Here is a 19,399-nt window from a genome sequence, read left to right on the forward strand (position 1 = left end):
ATAGAATGAACTCCTTTGTTGCTTCTATGTCGCTCCCAACTTCCTGAAGAATCATGATACTCCCCCTCCCCCCGAAGAACTATATAATTTATTTATTTAAGGTTTTTTTTTTTTTTTTAATAATGTCCTTTTCCCCCCTTTTCTTTTGACTGTGTATGTTTATATTGTACCCCACTCTGAACATAGGAAGGGTGGGTAATAAATGTTTTAAAATAAACAAACAGCGGCAGCAGCCAACCAGGCAATCTTCTGACTGCTGCCTCCATTTTCAGTGTTGAGGATTAAGGAGTCATAAAAATTAAATTCAGCTAATATAGGTCACAGCTTTAAAATACAGCTTACTTTTCTCATTAGCAGTTTATAGATCAATATGTTTTTTCAAAGCAGAATGCTGTAAGAATCAGAAATAGTGTGAACTATTTACAGGCTGAGGAATATAATCATAATAAAGTTCTGTTCCCAGCAGAAAAAAAGTTCTGTAATCGATTCAAGTTACCCAAGGAATACAGAAACATAAACCAAACATGAATACCTGTCCCCAGCCTTTCTAGAGGGTTCTGGCGGAGAAATTTGGACGTAAGGTCTTGTGCATCTGATGGCAATGCTTCATCACCATCTGGCCATGCAATTTCATCTATCAAGATAAAAAAATGCCCATTATAAGTGGAACATCAGATGAAGACAAACAATAAAACACAACAAAGAGAGAATGCAGCAGACAGGCAATGAATTTGTAACTAAGGGGGAGGTTTTCAATAGCTTGGGATGTGTACAAAGTATGTGTTGCTATTGTGCCAGTTCTCAAAGGGCAACAATATGTGTTGTTTCTCTGTGAATATAAGCAGCTGCAAAGTATGGGCCTGATTTTCCAAAGCATTTCCACATCTTTACCCATGTAAGTGGGCTTCAGAAAACTGCTACAATAGATGCATTGAATTATCAATTGGTTTTATCAATGTTAAGAGCCCACATAAAAGGCTTTTGAAAATTTCTACAATAATATGTTACATTTACATGCATAACTACTTTGATAATTCACCTGTAATAGCATTAACAGCATCCATGTACTCTGCACCTGCTATTGGTGTGAATGGCTGAGTAGGGACAAAATAGAATGCATGCTGCATGTAAACGTTTTCTCCCAATCTAAGCACATCCACAGGAAGGCCTATTTTTAATACAGCTAAACGTACACATAGGGGAGGTAATTTTCAAAGGAGTTACGTGTGTAGATTTAATATACTATTGTAACAATTTTCAAAAGCCCATTTACGCACTTAAAGTGCACATACACAAGTAAAATCTGACGACAATTCAATGGCATTCATTGTAGCAATTTTCAAAAGCCCACTGACACAAGTAAAGTGCATTTACACGTGTAAAGCCCAGCTTTAAGCATACATATCCTTTTGAAAATTTCACTCTATGGTAGCTGAATGCTACTTTTACTTGCATTTGCGTAGGGCAATTTTTGGTCAGGCATATTTATCTGCTTAAATGCCTTTGAGAAATGCCCTCAGAGGACAATGTTCAAAGCCGTTTATACAAGTAGAAAGTGTTTTAGCCACTTTAATTGCCTTCCATTGATGTAGCTGTGCATTTCTTCACAATGCACATTGAAAGGAAGCTTTCCCAGGTCGTACTCTTCTAACAAAATTCTACCCACAGAAAAAGAAGGTGCACGTGACCACAGGTACTTTGTACCCTCAGTGAGTTTCAAAGCGCAGTATATGGGTACTTTCTCTTTGAGAATTGGTACAAAGTCTGCTGATAAATAATATCCTGGACTTTGACCCAGTGCTGACCATTTGAAAATTACAATATACAGGTGAGCAAAAGACTTCATCCTGGGTGGGATGTGCTGCATTCTGAAAGGTTTGCTGCACTGATCAAAAGCAAACTTTACCTTTAACCAGAAAACATCAATTCAGCCTTTTGGAATTTCAGTTTAATACGTCTCAGTACTACTGGAATGCCACTGACAAATCAGCATCAGTCAAATTACATACCACTGATTACTTGTCCGAACAGCTCTTCTGGTGTGTCTCCAAAAAAGGGGACACAGCCAACCAAGAACTCATACAGGATAATACCCATGGCCCACCAGTCTACAGGTTTTCCATAGCCTTGCCGTAGAATCACTTCAGGGGCGATGTATTCCGGAGTCCCACACACCTGAAGAGCAACACAAGAATGTGAAAAAAAACCTCTCTATTACTCTGCTTAATTACTATCCCTTCTTATAGGTTCTGCGGTGGCAATGATTCATCACAAGGCTCCATGAACTACATTTTCAAAAGGCTGCAAAGAATTTGCATGTGTATAAATTGCACAAAGACAACTAACGAAATAAGTTACACAGCTAACAAATTATCAAAAATCCAAAGCTGTGTGTCTAAGTTAAGTAGATACCGGATTAAAAGGAGGACCAGGGAAACCAGGGTTCGAGTTTCACTTCCCCCACTCACATTCCTTGTGACCTTGGGCAAGTCACTTCACTGTCTCCTGCCTCAGGTAAGAACATAAGAAAATACCATACTGGGTCAGACCAAGGGTCCATCAAGCCCAGGATCTGTTGGATCCTTCTTCCAATTTTTGAATGAAGATCTTTTGGCTAAAATAGCTTCTTTCACCTCCCCTTTTAACCATGCCGGTAATCGTTTTGCCTTCTTTCCACCTTTCTTAATGTGTGGAATACATCTGGACTGTGCTTCTAAGATGGTATTTTTTTTAACAATGACCACGCCTCTTGGACATTTTTTACTTTTGTAGCTGCTCCTTTCAGTTTTTTTCTAACAATTTTTCTCATTTTATCAAAGTTTCCCTTTTGAAAGTTTAGCACGAGAGCCTTGGATTTGCACACTGTTCCTCTTCCAGTCATTAAATCCAATTTGATCATATTATGATTACTATTGCCAAGCGGCCCCACCACCGTTACCTCTCTCACCAAGTCCTGTGCTCCACTGAGAATTAGATCTAAAATTGCTCCCTCTCTCGTTGATAACCACTTAGATTGGGGGCATTGAGTTATTTATTTATTTAGGGTACATTAATTCTAAACATGTTGTAAGCTACACTGAGCAGGATATTATTATAATTGGCCTTTTATTAGATAGCCACCTACAGGGTATATTTATTAAGCTGTGATAAAGGTATAATGCATGAAAAATGCTGTTTATCGTGCAATATATCCATATCATGACAATATTTTCCCTAGGCTGATCTTTGGGCAAAGACCAGGGGAGCACCATTTTGAAAGATGGCATTAACCAGCCTGGATAGGGGGTGCTCCAGCCCCACTAGACACCAGGGATGCCCACTAGACCACCAGGGCACTATTGAAAAGTACGGGGGGCTCTGGAAAGTGGGATAGAGTTGGGGGGCATGGTTGGACAACTTCAGGGGGGGGTATATGCTACCTTCAAAGGGGGAGGGGTTTGAGAAGGGGAAGTTGATGTTTGTGGACTGGAGAGGGGGTTTGAGTAGGTGGATGGGGCATTGCCGCACGTTGCACTACTTTATATTTGTTTGTCATGTCATCTTTGGGCTATCTTGACAGGCGGCAGGGGAATGAGCAGGGTTCTACATAGACCCCAGGAAAGGAATTTTAAATGGTTGGGAGGGGAATGTGTTTTGAGCAATTTCCGGCCCTTTAAGATGATGGTGGCCCTGGGCAAAGGGGACTGACACCATGCGTTTTTCACATTTCTCCATTATATTTTCTTTCACAGTTTTCCACGAGAAAAAATATTATAGGGAAACAAATGCGACATTTTTACAAAAGAGGGGAAGAATGTTGCAGAAATGCAGCCCCACTCCACGATAAAATATTGTGGCTTAGTAAATGACTACCTAAGTGAGTGGCTAGGAAGTTTTACATTTTCAGATATAATTTTTGAAATTCTGGATATTTAAATGCAAAGCATTTTAAGCAGGTAAACACATTTTGATTATTGCTCCACCCTCAGTGCGAGTAAAAGTGTGCACTCTGTGAATAGTGTGAGTACTTTTAATCATACAAAAAAGGAGTGGGGACAGTTTAAAGGGAAGTGAAAATACATGCAGAGGTTGTATTTTCAAATTTCTGTACGTACTTCCAGAATGTACTTTGCGCCTGCTCCCATATAGGGGTGAAATATGTAGATCCTTCTGTACCTGTGCTCCATAAGGCATCTTCTGTGATCCCTTGATTCAGGGACTACTCTTGGTTGTAATACTCTGCTGAGGTGGTCTTGTCAGCTGTTCTGGATTCCCAGAAGATAGGTTATCTGGAGTTGAGCATTGTAATATCTTGCCAATGACCAGAATTGGAGGGCTTCCTGTCAAGACGGTGTAAGAGTTTATACATACCTGCTTGCTTATAGTGATCATGGCCACTTGGCTGTCTATCTAGATCAATTCTCTTTCCCAAAGGTGAAAGAAAGCCCTTAGAGCGTAAAGGAAGGCTCGAAACTTCAGGTTTTTCATTTATAGATAATTCTATACAAGAGACCACGATCCTTGGGTCTACACTGCACCAGTGTGCATCTCCCACCCCTTGGTAGAGTTGTTGGCAGAGTCACCTGATGTAGTAAAAGGTGAAACAAGAGATCCACCTTTAGAACTTCTGGATTCATCCACCACTGAAGGGATGCTCTCATCCTGGGGGTCACAGAGTTGGTGGTATAAAGGCTGATAGAGTTGATCCCATTGGTTCTGAAGACCTCACATATGCAGACAAGTCAGAGGAACCACATGTACTGCAGCAGCTATTTGTCTGAGAAGGACCAGGACACGTCTTGCTGATGCTCGGTCCTGTTGAAAGGTCTTTCAATAGGAAGAAACACTTTCTTCTGAAACGAGTCTAACCAGGCTCCCATGAACTGATCCAGAACCAAGGTTTTACTTGGCAAGGTTGACCAGGAAACCTAGAGACTGAAGGAGCCATATGGCCTTCTCGAGGGACTCCAGAATTCCTGACAGGGATGGACGCTTCACCAATCAATTGTCCAGATATGGGAACAGGAGACTGCTTACTGATGAAGCTGTGCTGCCACAACTGCAAGGCATTTGAGAATACCCTTGAAGCTGACGAGGCACCAAAAGGGAGCACCTTGTATTGGTATTGTGCGTACTTCATCACAAATCTGAGGAATTTCCGATGGATAGGGTGGAGATGTGTGCGTAAGCGTTTTTCAGAACCACAGCACATATCCAATCCCTTGGTTGAATAAAAGGGAGACTCGTCTGGAGGGAGTTCATATTGACCCTCTCCCACAGTAACTTGTTCAGTCTCTGCATCCCCCGACCCATCTCCGATTTCTCAGGAATCAGGAAATACCCGATCAGGAAATTGGGGAAAACCAGTGATCAATCTGTTCACCTTAGAAGACAACGGAATAGTTGAGAAATGCTCTCCATGCATCCAAGTATTTATTTGATTGAAAATGCTTATTTCTAGGCATATAAAATATGCTAACTAAAGCTTTCATTGAAGAAAAGCTATAACATAAAAATATCTAATACCTTGAAAAGTAACTTCTCTTTTATACATCTACAGTAATGCATATCTATATGGGGGAATTTTTGCACCAAGATTGGATATCTAGTGATCTCTGAAAATCCATTCCAATTTTAAATATGCTCAACATAAGACACACATGTTTGGATTTAAACAAAACTGCACACCTTTGAAAATGCATGCCTTTGTTCAAATGTACAGGTTGCACTAACTTTATATGTGATAACAGAAGTTAAATTAATGCAAAATCCATCCTGTATCAGACTATGGTGGGAAGCTAGCAGAGGAGGAAGCAGCAGTAAAGGAGCGCTGTTTGCTTGATGGCTATGAGATTGGTAATAGCAGGGAGTGGGGAAAGGAAGATTGTGATGCCAGGTGGTGGGTAGGAGGGAAGAGAAGAGAAGGTGGTGATTCCAAAAGGGTAGGGGAAGGAGGAAAGAGAAGGTAATGCTGCTGGGGGATGGGGGAGGGAGGGTGGGATGGAATGATGTTGCTGCCAAGGGGTGGAAGGATAGGAAGGTAGTGATGCCAGAGAGTGGCAAGGGAAAGAAAGGCAAGGTGATAATGTGCTGTAACAAAGTGAACCCAGTACCAGGTTTGCTGCAACAAAATGAACCCAGTACTGGATGTGCCACAGCATTAAAAAGGTTGGGTGCCACTGCTATATCAGGTACACAAATACCCAGAAAAGAGGCATTCCTTATCTGAAATGTACTTCTGAAATACAGCCAGAGACAAAGCAATAAGTGTCTACAGAGGTCAAAGTATTTAGGTAAGTAAAGCCTGAAGGTATGCATGACGACGGCCCACATAGCAAAATTGCAATGACCACTAAACATATAATTTTCTGCTTACCTGCTTATCCAGAAATTCCCTGGCATCTTTCTCAATATGTCCCTCATATAGGTTAGTGGTCAGACTCATGAGTCCAATTTTAGAGAGTCCAAAGTCCGTTAGTTTAATGTGACCCATTGATGTAATCAGCAGGCTGGGAATGAGAGAGAGCTGAAAATGTAATACTGCTATATTTAACTAGTTTCTAACAAAATGAAAACAGTAGCTTCTAATAAACGGGCCAATCCTGTATCGTGCGGTAGGAAGAGCTGCGTTAGTGCCTACGGCACCCGCAGTTACCGCCCGCACAGAGCAGCTCACCTACCGCGCGATCCTGAAGCCTAATTATATGTAAATGTAAGCCGCGTCCGAAAAGCCTTAGTCCCGCGCAAACCAGGATACTGGATAGAGCGCCTATACAGGATCCTGGGTGCGCGGGCCTAAGGCTTCACGCCACGCTGGTATCTGTCATTTCAAATGTCATTTGAAATGACAGATACCAGGAAGCAACGGCGGCGACAGCGCAGAAGCAACGGCGAAAGGACTTTTCAGTGTCCCCCCTCCTCTCGGAGCAGGGCGCGAAAAGCTGCCTTGCTCCGGGAGGAAGGGGGACACTGACAGCGACGAAGCTTTCCCCCAGCCCGGACACCGGCGAAGCCAGAAGACAGCGGCGGAGAAACGGCGAAACGACTGTCAGTGTCCCCCCTCCTCTCGGAGCAGGGCGCGAAAAGCCGCCTTGCTCCGGGAGGAGGGGGGACACTGACAGCGGCAAAACTTTCCCCCAGCCCGGACACCGGCAAAACTTACAATTTTGCAGCCATGAGCCACGAGCAGGAAGGCGAAGATCTGGCTCCGATAGCTCCTCCCGACAAGATGGCCGCCTGCACGAGGAAAGAGTACAATTGGCCGCTCAAGACGTGATGTCGTGACGTCACGTCTTCAGCGGCCAATTGCACGCTTTCCCCGTGCAGGCGGCCATCTTGTCGGGAGGAGCTAAGGCAGGCCAGATCGTGTTCGTGCTCGTGGCTGCAAAAAAGTAAGTTTTTTGCCGGTGTCCAGGCTGGGGGAAAGTTTTGCCGCTGTCAGTGTCCCCCCTCCTCCCGGAGCAAGGCGGCTTTTCCGCCCTGCTCCGAGAGGAGGGGGGACACTGACAGTCGTTTCGCCGTTTCTCCATCGCTGCTTGTGCGCTGTCAGTGTCCCCCCTCCTCCCGGAGCAAGGTGGCTTTTCGCGCCCTGCTCCGAGAGGAGGGGGGACACTGACAGTCGTTTCGCCGTTTCTCCGCCGCTATCGTCTGGCTTCGCCGGTGTCCGGGCTGGGGGAAAGCTTCGCCGCTGTCAGTGTCCCCCCTCCTCCCGGAGCAAGGCGGCTTTTCGCGCCCTGCTCCGGGAGGGGGGAGAAGAGACAAGCGGCGAAACAACTTACTTGCACGGGGGAAAGCGGTCTCCGTGGCAGCCCCAGTCCTCTCCCCTCCTCCCGAAGCCAAAAAAAAAAAAAAAGCTTTTTTTTTTGGCTTCGGGAGCAGGGGAGAGGACTGGGGCTGCCACGGAGACCGGCACCCATGATCGCGGCCGGGGCAGGTGAGCGGGGGCTGGGGGAAAGCTTGCCACCTACCCTGACCCCTGCCTCTACCGCCTGGGTCAGGGTAGGCGGTAAGTTTGCAGGTTAAACGCGCGACAAAGCGGCAGGGAAAGGTAGCGTTAGTCGGGGCGCGGGTTACGGGATGCTAGGGGAATAGCTAATTCGCTCGTTTGCATGCAATATCGCGCTAATTCGCTCGTTTGCATGCAATATACATGCCGCGGGCGGAAGGGGTTACCCGGGGAATTTAGGACGCGGTAGGAGTAGGTTAAAGGGGATTCGGGATCGCAGGAAGGGCTAACGCGGCCGGAACGTGAGTTAAAAGCGGCTTAGGAGCAGGGTAAACGCAGCCGCACTTTACAGGATTGGCCCGAAAATGAGAACAGTAGTCAAATTATGTGGTTTACAACTGGAATAGAAATGAAGTCACAATGGTGGGAAGGAATAAAGAAGAAGGGAGAACAAAAGGAAAAAAGCAAGGGTAAGGAAAAAGATAAGTGAAAGAGGTATAAACAGCTAGACAAAAAAGGAGCACTGGTATTTCCTCTGGTAAGGGTATTGAATCCAATTGTTTTAGAGACATTGAAAGGTGAAATTAAAACCTTCCTGTTAATTTCCTTTTCTTTAGTTCTGCCAGAACAGTTCAGACAAGTGTGTTATGTTCCCCTGCCAGCAGATGGAGACAGAGAAAAAAAGCTCAAAGCTGATTTCATTCCCCTTACAGGGATTTGGGGCAGATTTCAGCACTTCAGTATCCTACATCAAAACTAAGAGAACTGAAAGCAATTGTTTTTGTTTCCAAATCAACATCACCATCAATCTTGGCATATTAACCCAGGAATAAGATAATCCCTACAAGGAGGACACAATTAGGCCAACTACTTTTAGTGTGAGCAATAACGTACTTGTAATTAGTTTTCTGAATTTATCAGACTAAGAGCCCTTGATTGCTGAGGCTTCCCTGGGTGGGTTCTGGACTAGTCTGGCAGGACTAAAGGAAAGGAAACAGTAAAGTTTAAATTTCTTTTTCCTTATCATCCATTCCAGATGAGTGGGATATACCAAAGCTCCACCCAGACTGGGCAGGAGGAAGCCATGTTAGCTTTCAGGACTCATGCGTCCAACACATAGTTTCTCCCTGACTGTACATCCATGCTGAGGTGCTTACAGCAGGAATGCAATGGAGAAAAGGGTGCTGATTTTCCATTATTCTCTGGAAAGATAGATTCTAACTCTGCCTAAGAGGACTCCTGTGCCTTCTGAGACCTACAACTCTTGCTGGAGCAGGCCAAAGTACTCATCTTCTTTATTCCTTCTGAAACTGATGCTTTATAAACCACTGTGCTTTAACAAAGACCTATCTGAAATTCAGAAGGAACTGGTCACCTACAAACATCTTAAAGGTAACCTGTAAAAGACTGAGAAAGGCTACCCCTATCCTGGCCTACACTGCCCAACTTTCTCAACGCCAGAAGTAAGAAAAGCTCAACTCCAACAAAAGTAAAACACTACCCTCAGAAGAGAGAGAGAGTATTGGGCACAGAGATACCCTTTCTTTAAAATTACCAAAGGCCACCAAGATCAATTTAAAGAGGCTTGAGAGGAAGGAAGGTCAGATCCCTTCAATACTAAACTCTGCTTTGAAGTTGGGGAGACATCCTCCAGCAGAGGACTTGTATGAAAGAAAGTATCTCATCCAAGAGAACAGCGATCCCCCCTCAGTGACCGTGTCTCCTGTTAGCAAAGCAGAGCTGGTCTCTGTATTTTGCAAACGTTGATGGTTAAACCTTTATCCCAGTCATCTCTGGCAGACGAATAAGAGTGAAATAAGAGTGAAAGAATGGATCCCTCATGGGAAATACTGCTTCTTCTGTAAAACTGAATTCTAAGTTGGGTCCTCTACGAGCCGTTAAAGCTGTAACCCCAACACTAAGTATCCTCACTATATCAGGTATACAAATACCCAGAAAAGAGACATTCCTTATTGGAAATGTATTTCTGAAGTACAGCCAGAGGCAAAGCAATAAGTGTCTATATAGCCTGATTTTCTCAACAGATGGGACCTTCTAGGGAAAAAAATATTTTGACCCAGGGTAAAGGCAAATGAGCACTCCTGTTTGCACTTTTCAGAACTCAGTCCAGGGAATGTTCAGGCTCCCAGTGTTATCACATATAGGAGAGTAGATGCTGGTCATGGTTCTATCAGGATATGCAAGCCCTATGGCTTCTACTTTCCTTTTTCAAATGAAGAACTTACTCATCTTGGAGCTTTGCCAGGCTGATCTGAAATCCACTCACAAAGGTACCCCACCTGACCCCTACCTAGTAGGGCAAATGCTGCTTCTGTTAGTCCTTACATTTCAGGGTCTCACCAGTATCAGCAAAAACATTGTCTGTAAGATGTTGGTACCAGCTATGTAAGTTGCTGTTAGCTCCCACAAGAGAACTCTATCACAGACTAAATGACTCATTTACTAGGGTACCTGAGGGCTACAATATTCCCTCAGCTTGTTCACATCAGCTAATGGTATAAATCTGACTGCTACCACACCTGGGCTGCCTTCTCCTGAAAGAGGCCAGAATTTATGAAGCTTCAGTCTAGTTCTGGACCCGTTATTTCTCTACTAGCACTGCTGTCCCTGTCTCATGTGGCCCAGATCATAGCTCCCCTCCCAACCTATAAGGCTCATGCTTATGGTGCAAAATAACCATAAAGATGACTTTAAATCCATTCACTGCAGAAGACAATTATGAAAAGCTATCTGCTCGGGCTCCTTCTAACCTTCCTAGAGAGAGGGATAGTAGAGGGACTACTGGATATCACCCTGAGAGAATTGTGAATTCACTGAGAATCATGTAGGTCAGCTCCCAAGGTACTAAACATTCAGGTCCGTTGCCCTGGAGTGTAGGACGTGCAGAATGGACTATGCTCGAGGTAGATGTGGAAACAGGGACTAAAGATACCGGGATTAAAGCCTTGGGTCCTTGACAACCAAGGCCATAAGGCCATTGTCTTTGGATATGAGAAGGCTTCCCTATACCCGAGACTGGGGAGATAATCATCGGTCAGCCTAGGAGGTTCCACAACTATATAACCCTGGCTGCAGCAGAACAGCTTTCCTGCTCTGACTTGGCCTAAATATAAGATGTTTGACTAAAGGATAAACAAGAGTCCCTCATTTCATAGGGAGGCCTTTATTATCCCTTGACCTAATCATTTCTTTCCCTCCAGACAAGCAATAGCTGTGATCTCTCCCTGTGGGTAAGGACCCAGTGACAGCAGGACCTCCTCCCAGGCTGAAGCTTAAGGGTTACACTGGCAACTGTTTCTGAATTGTGGAACAATGCAGTGACTCTTCCCAAGTCCAGTTCTGCTGCAGAGGAAGTGGCTGCCTAACCAGGCACACCACAGCAGAAGCAGTACTTCTCCCTGGCCCACCAAAAGAGATGCATGGCTAAACTGTGGTATGCTTAAAATCCACATATCTCTATAGAATCCTCTGGGCAGTCTTATAGGGTCTGCCAAAGATTTGGTTTTGGAACCCATTTCCATTTTTTTGGATTAGATTTTGACAACTTTGGTTCCACAAGCAGAGTCATACATCAAAGATAGCTCATGAATGCTGGAATTTCTAAACTCTATGGAAATTGAAGCTCCTTGTGACCTTGGGCAAGTCACTTTACCCTTCACTGCCTCAGGTACAAACTTAGATTGTAAACCCTCTGGGGATAGGGAAATACCTACAGTACCTGAATGTAATCCACTTTGAAGCACTGAAAAAAGTGCGAAAAGCAGAATATAAATCTAAATAATCACTTTTGATATTGAATCCCTATACACAGTGGGGCGGATTTTAAGAGCCCTGCTCGCCGGTGCGCCTATTTTACATAGGCCTACCGGCGCGCGCAGAGCCCCGGGACTCGCGTAAGTCCTGGGGTTTTCCGAGGGGGCGTGTCGGGGGCGGGCCCGATCCGCGCGGCGTTTTCGGGGCGGGACGTAGCGTTTCGGGGGCGGGTCCGAGGGCGTGGTTACGGCCCGGGGCGGTCCGGGGGCGTGGCCGCGCCCTCCGGACCCGCCCCCAGGTCGCATCCCGGCGCGCTAGTGGCCCGCTGGCGCGCGGGGATTTAAGTCTCCCTCCGGGAGGCGTAAATCCCCCGACAAAGGTAAGGGGGGGGTTTAGACAGGGCCGAGGGGGTGGGTTAGGTAGGGGAAGGGAGGGGAAGGTGAGGGGAGGGCAAAAGAAAGTTCCCTCCGAGGCCGCTCCGATTTCGGAGCGGCCTCGGAGGGAACTTAGGATTTTAGCGGCTACGCGCGTATCTTCTAAATCCAGCGTACTTTTGTTGGCGCCTGATGCGCCAACAAAAGTACGCCAAATCGCGCTTTTTGAAAATCTACCCCAGTGTTTCCTAAGGATCAAGCACTATTGTCCATTAAGCAAATATTGTGTACATGTAATTGTTTCAAAGGATCCCTATTTCATTTATTTTAGAACTGGCAGCATTTGCATTGAACAAGAGTATTTTGCTTTTCAGGACAAATATCTTCAATTATGAGTAACAGTAATGGGAGTGGTCATGGGCCTTGATGTGGCCAATATTTTTGTAGCAGGATTTGAATTCCAGCATATTTTTGGGAGTATCTGGACTGGTTTGTTATTTTGTTGGAAGAGATATATAAACGATGTTTTCTTTATTTGGAAGGGGTCAACACCTCTACTGTTACAATTCTGTGAGTGGCTAAGTGCATTAAGATCCTTGTTTAAAATTCACCATCAATTATAACGATTGCGAAATTGCTTTTTTGGACATCCAAATGTGTAAGTATCAATATTCTTTGTGGACTTCTGCATACAGGAAACTGAATGAGCATAATAATTTGTTCTCGTATGACAGCTTTCATCCCGGTACATTCAAGAACCACCTACATACAGGACAATTCTTAAGTCTGCATTACCTATGCTCTGATCTAGATGAGTTTCAATCTCAAGCCAAGGTGATGGTGAATTGTTTTTTGAATAGCGGGTATCCTCCTTCTTGTATTAAAAATGCTTTGACGACCATTATTCAGTAATCGTGACCTTCTGTTCAAACAGTCTTCACATGAAATATCTGCACAGCAAACCTTTGAAGCACACGATGGCCTCTTCACATACTTGTACCATTATTATAAAATATTGGCATGTTCTATAAATCCATCCCATGCTGAATTTACCTCTATGATTTGCATTTTCGAGATGAAGAAATATAAAGGATCAAGTGGTTAGGTCATCACTGGATTTTGATCAAATCTCTTAATCAGATTTGAATGTACCATTGTGTCATAACTGTGCTTTCTGTTCTTTCATTCTACAATCTGATTGTGTGATGTCAATTACTGGAATGATGTTTAAATCAATGAAGGAATTTACATGCAAATCTAAGTTTATTGTATATTTGATCAAATATCCATGCAATTTACAATATGTGGGAATGATGCAATGCACAGTGAGTACAAGTAATTGAATACAAATGTCTCCATGTACAGAAATTGGACGCTCCTTTAGTTACACATTTTTTTACAAATGGGTCATTCCTTTTCTGATATAAGGTGGACTATCCTGGATCATGTGCCACTGGATTTTGGGAGGGGGGGAGGGGTTTACAGGGTTCGGACTCTGGCTCGTAAAGAACAGATTTTATATATTGCAATCAAACTGTATCTCCTCAAAGTCTTAACAAGGAAACAGAATGGGCTACATGTTTCTAGTCCTGTGATCCATTGGGGTGTTTCATAAATCTTAGCAATTTCTGTATAAAATTTAAAATCTTAGATTTTTTTTGTGGGAAGAGCAAACACACATGCCCAATGATGTCACTCTTGCTCCTATCAGGGACTAGAGGATACGGCGCTGTAGAATAAGAACATAAGAACATGCCATACTGGGTCAGACCAAGGGTCCATCAAGCCCAGCCATCCTGTTTCCAACAGTGGCCAATCCAGGCCATAAGAACCTGGCAAGTCTAGTTCATGTTACCGTTGCTAGTAATTGCGGGGGTTATTATCTAAGTCAACTTAATTAATAGCAGGTAATGGACTTCTCCTCCAAGAACTTATCCAATCCTTTTTTAAACACAGCTATACTAACTGCACTAACCACATCCTCTGGCAACAAATTCCAGAGTTTAATTGTGCATGGGGTGAAAAAGAACTTTCTCCGATTAGTTTTAAATGTGCCCCATGCTAACTTCATGGAGTGCCCCCTAGTCTTTCTACTATCCAAAAGAGTAAAAAAACGATTCACATCTACCTGTTCTGGACCTCTCATGATTTTATTTTAAACATCTCTATCATATCCCCCCTCAGCCGTCTCTTCTCCAAGCTGAAAAGTCCTAACCTCTTCAGCCTTTCCTCATAGGGGAGCTGTTCCATCCCCTTTATCATTTTGCTCCAGCTCTTCCCTCTGAAATAAGCGGAGCACTCGTGGGTCATCCCCCTCCAGAGGGGGGCAGGCCCCGCCAAATCTGCATCTGGATCCTGATCTGGTGTCACCTGTAGAGCCGGAGGATAAGGGGGTGGAGGGACCCCCGGTACCACTCGAACCCATACAGACTCGTGCACATCCGGCGCCGTGGGAGCAAGCGGAGAGGGCATGCGGGGGATCTTAGAGGGGGGAGGACCTGGTAGAGCTTCCTCCTCCTCCTGTATACTGGCCAAATAAGATTTGTGCATTAATAGCACAAATTCCGAAGAAAAACGTGGCCTGGATTTCCCCCGGGGGGGGGGGGGGGGGGGGTGAGGGGAGGAGGGGTCAAGGTCCTCATCCTGGGCCTGTGCGGGGCTCAAATCGGGGAGAGAAAATGAAAAATCGGCTCCTCTGAGTCCTGCAGCCCTGAATCGGGAGCTGCAGAAACCCCCAAGATGGCCACCGTCCCCGCGATTTGCCGACTCGGGAACGGCCTGGCCATGCGATCAGAGGACTTCCCCCGGGTCGTCGATTTTGTCTCTCCCCACCCGGCAGGCACCCCGAGCAAAGGCCTTCGCGGGAGAGCCACAAAGCAGGCTCCCCGCAGGCCAGGCACAGATTGGAACATGGCATGACTGTGAGTAAAAAAGTGCCGCGAGGTCAGAAAAAATTACTGAGCTGTCCGGTGCTGAGGAGCGGGTGCAGGAGAATGATCCCTGCACGCTCCTAAAGTAAATATCAAAAGCTGCCAAAAAAAACAGTCAGTACTGAAGCTGAAAGTGCCCCAAATAATTAGTATTCCTTTTTTTTTTTTTTTTTTTAATTGCAGGGGAATGTGCTTCCCTGCTGGCCCAGCCAGCAGGGGAATGGAGCGCCCCAGGAGATAGTTACGCAAAAAGCAGTTAGATAGGGGGAGTGACTGGACCACCAGTATCACCCCAATAAGGTATACCAGGAAAGGAGTCTAGGCTGCTTAAAAAACAAGAGGTGAAACCCCCCCCCAGGCCCCCCAAGAGCGAGGAGACAGGTGCTGTCTCCTGAGTGAAACAGAGTCTTTTCTTTTTTCTTTTTTTTGTTTTATAACCTCTTAACAATTTTGAAATACTTGCTTGATCTGACAGGAATAGGGAAAAAGAGCCCAACAGGGCAAAGGCTAAGTGTGATGCAGTACGACCTGGCCAGGGGCAGAAACAGCCGGGACACAGAAAAACAGAAGCTGGCAGTACCAAATCTAGCCACCGGAGGGCCCAGAGGAAGGTAGCAAAGACTACACTTCCCAGGTTCCCTGAACCGACACCTGACCCCTGGCTGGAGAGTGAGCAGGAACAGGTGGAGGAAATTGGGACTGATCCCTATGACTCAGCAGAGTCTATGGAAGCTGAGGAAGAGGGCGTGCCGCCGTGGTGGAGCTGGCCACAAAAGCCCGGCTCCTCAGAGTCTCTGGAGGAGGAGATGGAGGTAAGCTGGGAAGAGGAAAGCTCCAGCTGTTCCTCTATGGAGGTGAAATAACCAGGAGGTTGGGGGATGGTAAATTCTGGGTTTATACAAGGATGTTTAAGAGAGGTTGGAAGGAAATTATGGTTTGAATGCTGTTTAACTGTGAGCTTGCTAAAGAGAACCTAAGCAGTTAGGCTTGGGGTTTGTAAGATCAACCAGGCATTGTTGCGGGGCTGCAGGACTACATTAAACCCTTTTTGTGATAAAGCCCTTTTTTTCCTGTGTACTGTTTGGGAGTGCCAGGACTAGGCCTGGCACTCTGACTAGATGTTGGAGGAGTCCCTAGCAGTGCTGTGCATGAGCTGTACAAGTGGACGGGACCTGGTATATAAGCCGAGCCGGAGGCCTGAAGCCCAGCAAAGCCCCACAGCATGCTGAGCGGAGGGGCGAGATCGTGATACTAAGAAGATAAGCCAGGGAACCGCAGGGTGAGCTGTCGCATCTGCTGGAGACAGACAAATACTGAAGGGCTGCAGGGTAGGCTCTGTCCTCGTATAGGATACCCTTTCAGTTTTGGTCTGTCTCCGTCTGCTGGACAGGAGGCTCAACCCATGGTCTGGACTGATCAGGGAACTATACCATGTTCTAGAAATAAAGGAATACTGAAAAGTTGAAAGCTACACCAGCCCCCCGGTAAGAGACATGAAGTCAGCTTTGCACTTTTCTTCTCTTCCTCCAAAAGGACTGTCTGGACTGGTCTGGCATAGACGATAAGGAAGACCTTTGTTAATCAGGGCTGGAGGAAATTGCTAGGCAGCACATGTGATTGCCTAGGGCAGCAAGTTGCAAAAATGCCTCCAAAGGCCTCCACTACTCCTGCCAGTCTTCCTTTCCTCTACTGCCTCAATCTTGACCTCTCCCAGCATCAGTTGTCACCCCATGCCTCCTCGCTTTTTTAAATCAGTGAGGTGGTCCCAGTTCAGACTGCTATCCGTACTTAGTGTTTGTGGTAGTAGTAGTAGTAGTAGTAGTAGTAGTAGTATCACTTCACCCTCCTTCTCTCCCTACCCCCAGCTCCTGTGCATGGGGACTGTGAACCAGCATGCATTCACAGCCCCTGACTATTCCCAAACAATTTCAGTTTTAAGTAGGAAGCACATACAGGAGGCAGGGATTGAGAGCACATGCTGGATCATATTTCCCATGAGCAGAGAGGAAATGAAGCTGCTGATGTTGCTGTCATCATACACAGATAGCAGAGGAACCTGGGCAAGGTGATAAGTGCATGGATGGAACAAAGTTAAGGAGAACTGGAAAGCTGCAAAATTTTGATGCCATTTGAAGTGGCAAATTCCTTGAGATGGGCCTGATTTCAGTACCAACAAATGATCATTTTAACATTTAATCAAGATGTAATAACATGACGTTATACTTGTCTGGTTTCAGGTCACGGTGCACAATTCCATAATTGTGAAGATATTCCAGGGCCAACACAGTTTCTGCAAAGTACATCCTTGCCATATCAACAGGCAGAGCTCCAATGTTCTTTAGCAATGTTGCACAATCTCCCCCTGTGATGTGAACCAACAGAAACAAAGAATATTCAAAACAGTAAAGAATTACTAACACAAGCAACTATTCTGAACGTTACAATTGACAAGTCTTCCTGGGATTGCTCCTCAAATGAGGAAAATATAAACAGAGTTCTTTGTAGACAGCAGGATGAATCAACCGTAACAAATGGGTGATGTCATCTATTACTCATGGTGGCAACATGGACTCATCTGTCAAGAGTACAGTGAAAGGTTTACTGAGTATGCAAGGGAGTTCTCGCATTTGCACACTGCCTCATCAGTCTCTTCCAGAGCTTAAGTTTTAGTAAGGTAGTCGATTCCCCAAGGAGGTGGCAAATATTAAGTATGGCTGATTCATCTTGCTGTCTAAAGAGAACCCTCTTTGAAGGTTAGCAAACTTGCTTTCTCCGTCATCAAGCAGGCATGAATCAGTCAATGCACAGAGCAACTATTGAACATTACCCAGTAGTCCACTCTCCTCCTGGTGGGGGCCAAGTTTAACAGGCTGTGCAGAACTGCTTGTCCAAAGTTATTGTCTCTTTGGTACACGATGGCTAAGTAGCAGCCTTAAATATGTCTTCAATGGAAATGGCACTAAAATGAGCCACTGAAGTTGCCAAGGCTCTTCTTTTGATGAGCCTCAACAGAGTCTGTAATCTATAAACCAGCCAGTGCATAATAATGCACAATACATTCTGTTCCAATCCTGCTTGTGGGATAGGCCCACAAGCAGTCTCTTACCTCTCTGCTGCCTCCCTGACGCTGTCTGCCTGCCTCGTTTGCGGCCGGAGCCGCTGTCTTGAGCCTGGAGGCTGCCGGTGTTCCCTCGTGGTCCGGAGATCGCCTTCACCATCTTCCCGCACGGCCATGCTGCCATGCTCCCTTGCGGCCAGGAGGCCGCCGACGCTGCCTCTTTGCGGCAGAAGCCGCTGACGTCTCTTCTCCACCTCGCGGCCAGGAGGCCGCAGACACCATTACCTTGTGGCCCGGAGGCCGCTGACAATTTTCCGTTTCTTCTGCAGCCTGCAGGCCGCTTCCAGCATCAGCTCCTCCATCTCGCCGTCTCTCTGTGGCTAGGCCGCTGCCAAAGCTTTCCTCTTCAGCGGCCTAGAGGCCACCCTGAAGCTCTTCTCCACGCAGCCAGGAGGCCGCCGTCGTCCGGGTCATCTTCCGCGGCCAGGAGGCCGCTCTGGAGCTCCTCTTCTTGCGGCATGAAGCAGCCATCAATCTTCTTGCTTCGTGGCAGGGAGCCACCGTCGTCAAGGCCTTGCTTCCTCTTTGCAGCAGGACGTCGCTCTCCAAGGTCCTGCCTCTTCCTTAGGGACGCGGCTGCGCCTCCTCTCTTCTCTTAAACGGCCAGTGGTGGGCAGTCCTCCTGGGCTCCTCCTGCTGATGTTCCAAGGCGTTTCCTCTTCAGCCCTATAAAGAGGGCCTTCCTTCACTCAGTCTTCGCAAGGAGTTGGTCATGGGATCGGACTGCTCCTGGATCTTGAGTTCCAGCTCTTCATCCCAGGAGTCCTCCGTAATCCTTCTTCACTTCTTCAAGGCATTCTGTTCCTCGTTGGTACTTCTTGTCTTCGTCCATGGTTCTTGAACCTCTGTCATCTTTGTTCCATGTTCTGGTCTCTCGACGGATCCAGTCCTAGTCTCCAGATGTCAAGATGTCTCAGTGTCTCCAGACGTCCCCTTGTCTTTGGATGTCCAGACGTCTCTGTCCTCTGATGTATTCGTCCGTCATGTTTCAGATGTTCCTGAGGTCCGATGTTCCGAGTCCTGTCCCTGATGTTTCAAGTCTCACTCCTGATGTCCTTTGTCCAGTTCTGATCCTGAAGTACCGTTAGTTCCTAGCTCTGGGTTCAGCTTCGCCTCACCCCGGACCTCGTCTCCAGCTGATCTTCCCTGGGAGTAAATCCATTTCTATCCGGGGTCCTTTTCCGGTAGCTGGAGCCCTCTTCCTGTTGGATCCTTCCTCGAGCACTCCCCGGAAGCCTGTTCCTGTCCTCAACCTAGATCCTGAGCCTTTGCCTTCGTC

At 46.1% G+C, this 19,399-nt stretch overlaps 1 protein-coding gene across 1 annotated transcript in view; it reads right to left on the bottom strand.

Annotated features, from left to right (window-relative positions):
- The window catches only part of MAST2 (microtubule associated serine/threonine kinase 2), a 360,153-nt gene that overhangs the window by 73,845 nt on the left and 266,909 nt on the right, over nucleotides 1-19,399 (bottom strand). Inside the window, 4 exon segments of the mRNA XM_029618685.1 lie at nucleotides 533-634; nucleotides 2,010-2,175; nucleotides 6,356-6,488; nucleotides 17,226-17,364. Of these exon segments, the coding sequence (XP_029474545.1) occupies nucleotides 533-634; nucleotides 2,010-2,175; nucleotides 6,356-6,488; nucleotides 17,226-17,364 (540 nt within the window).

This window comes from Rhinatrema bivittatum, chromosome 10 (assembly GCF_901001135.1).
Source record: "Rhinatrema bivittatum chromosome 10, aRhiBiv1.1, whole genome shotgun sequence".
Lineage (NCBI taxonomy): Eukaryota > Metazoa > Chordata > Amphibia > Gymnophiona > Rhinatrematidae > Rhinatrema > Rhinatrema bivittatum.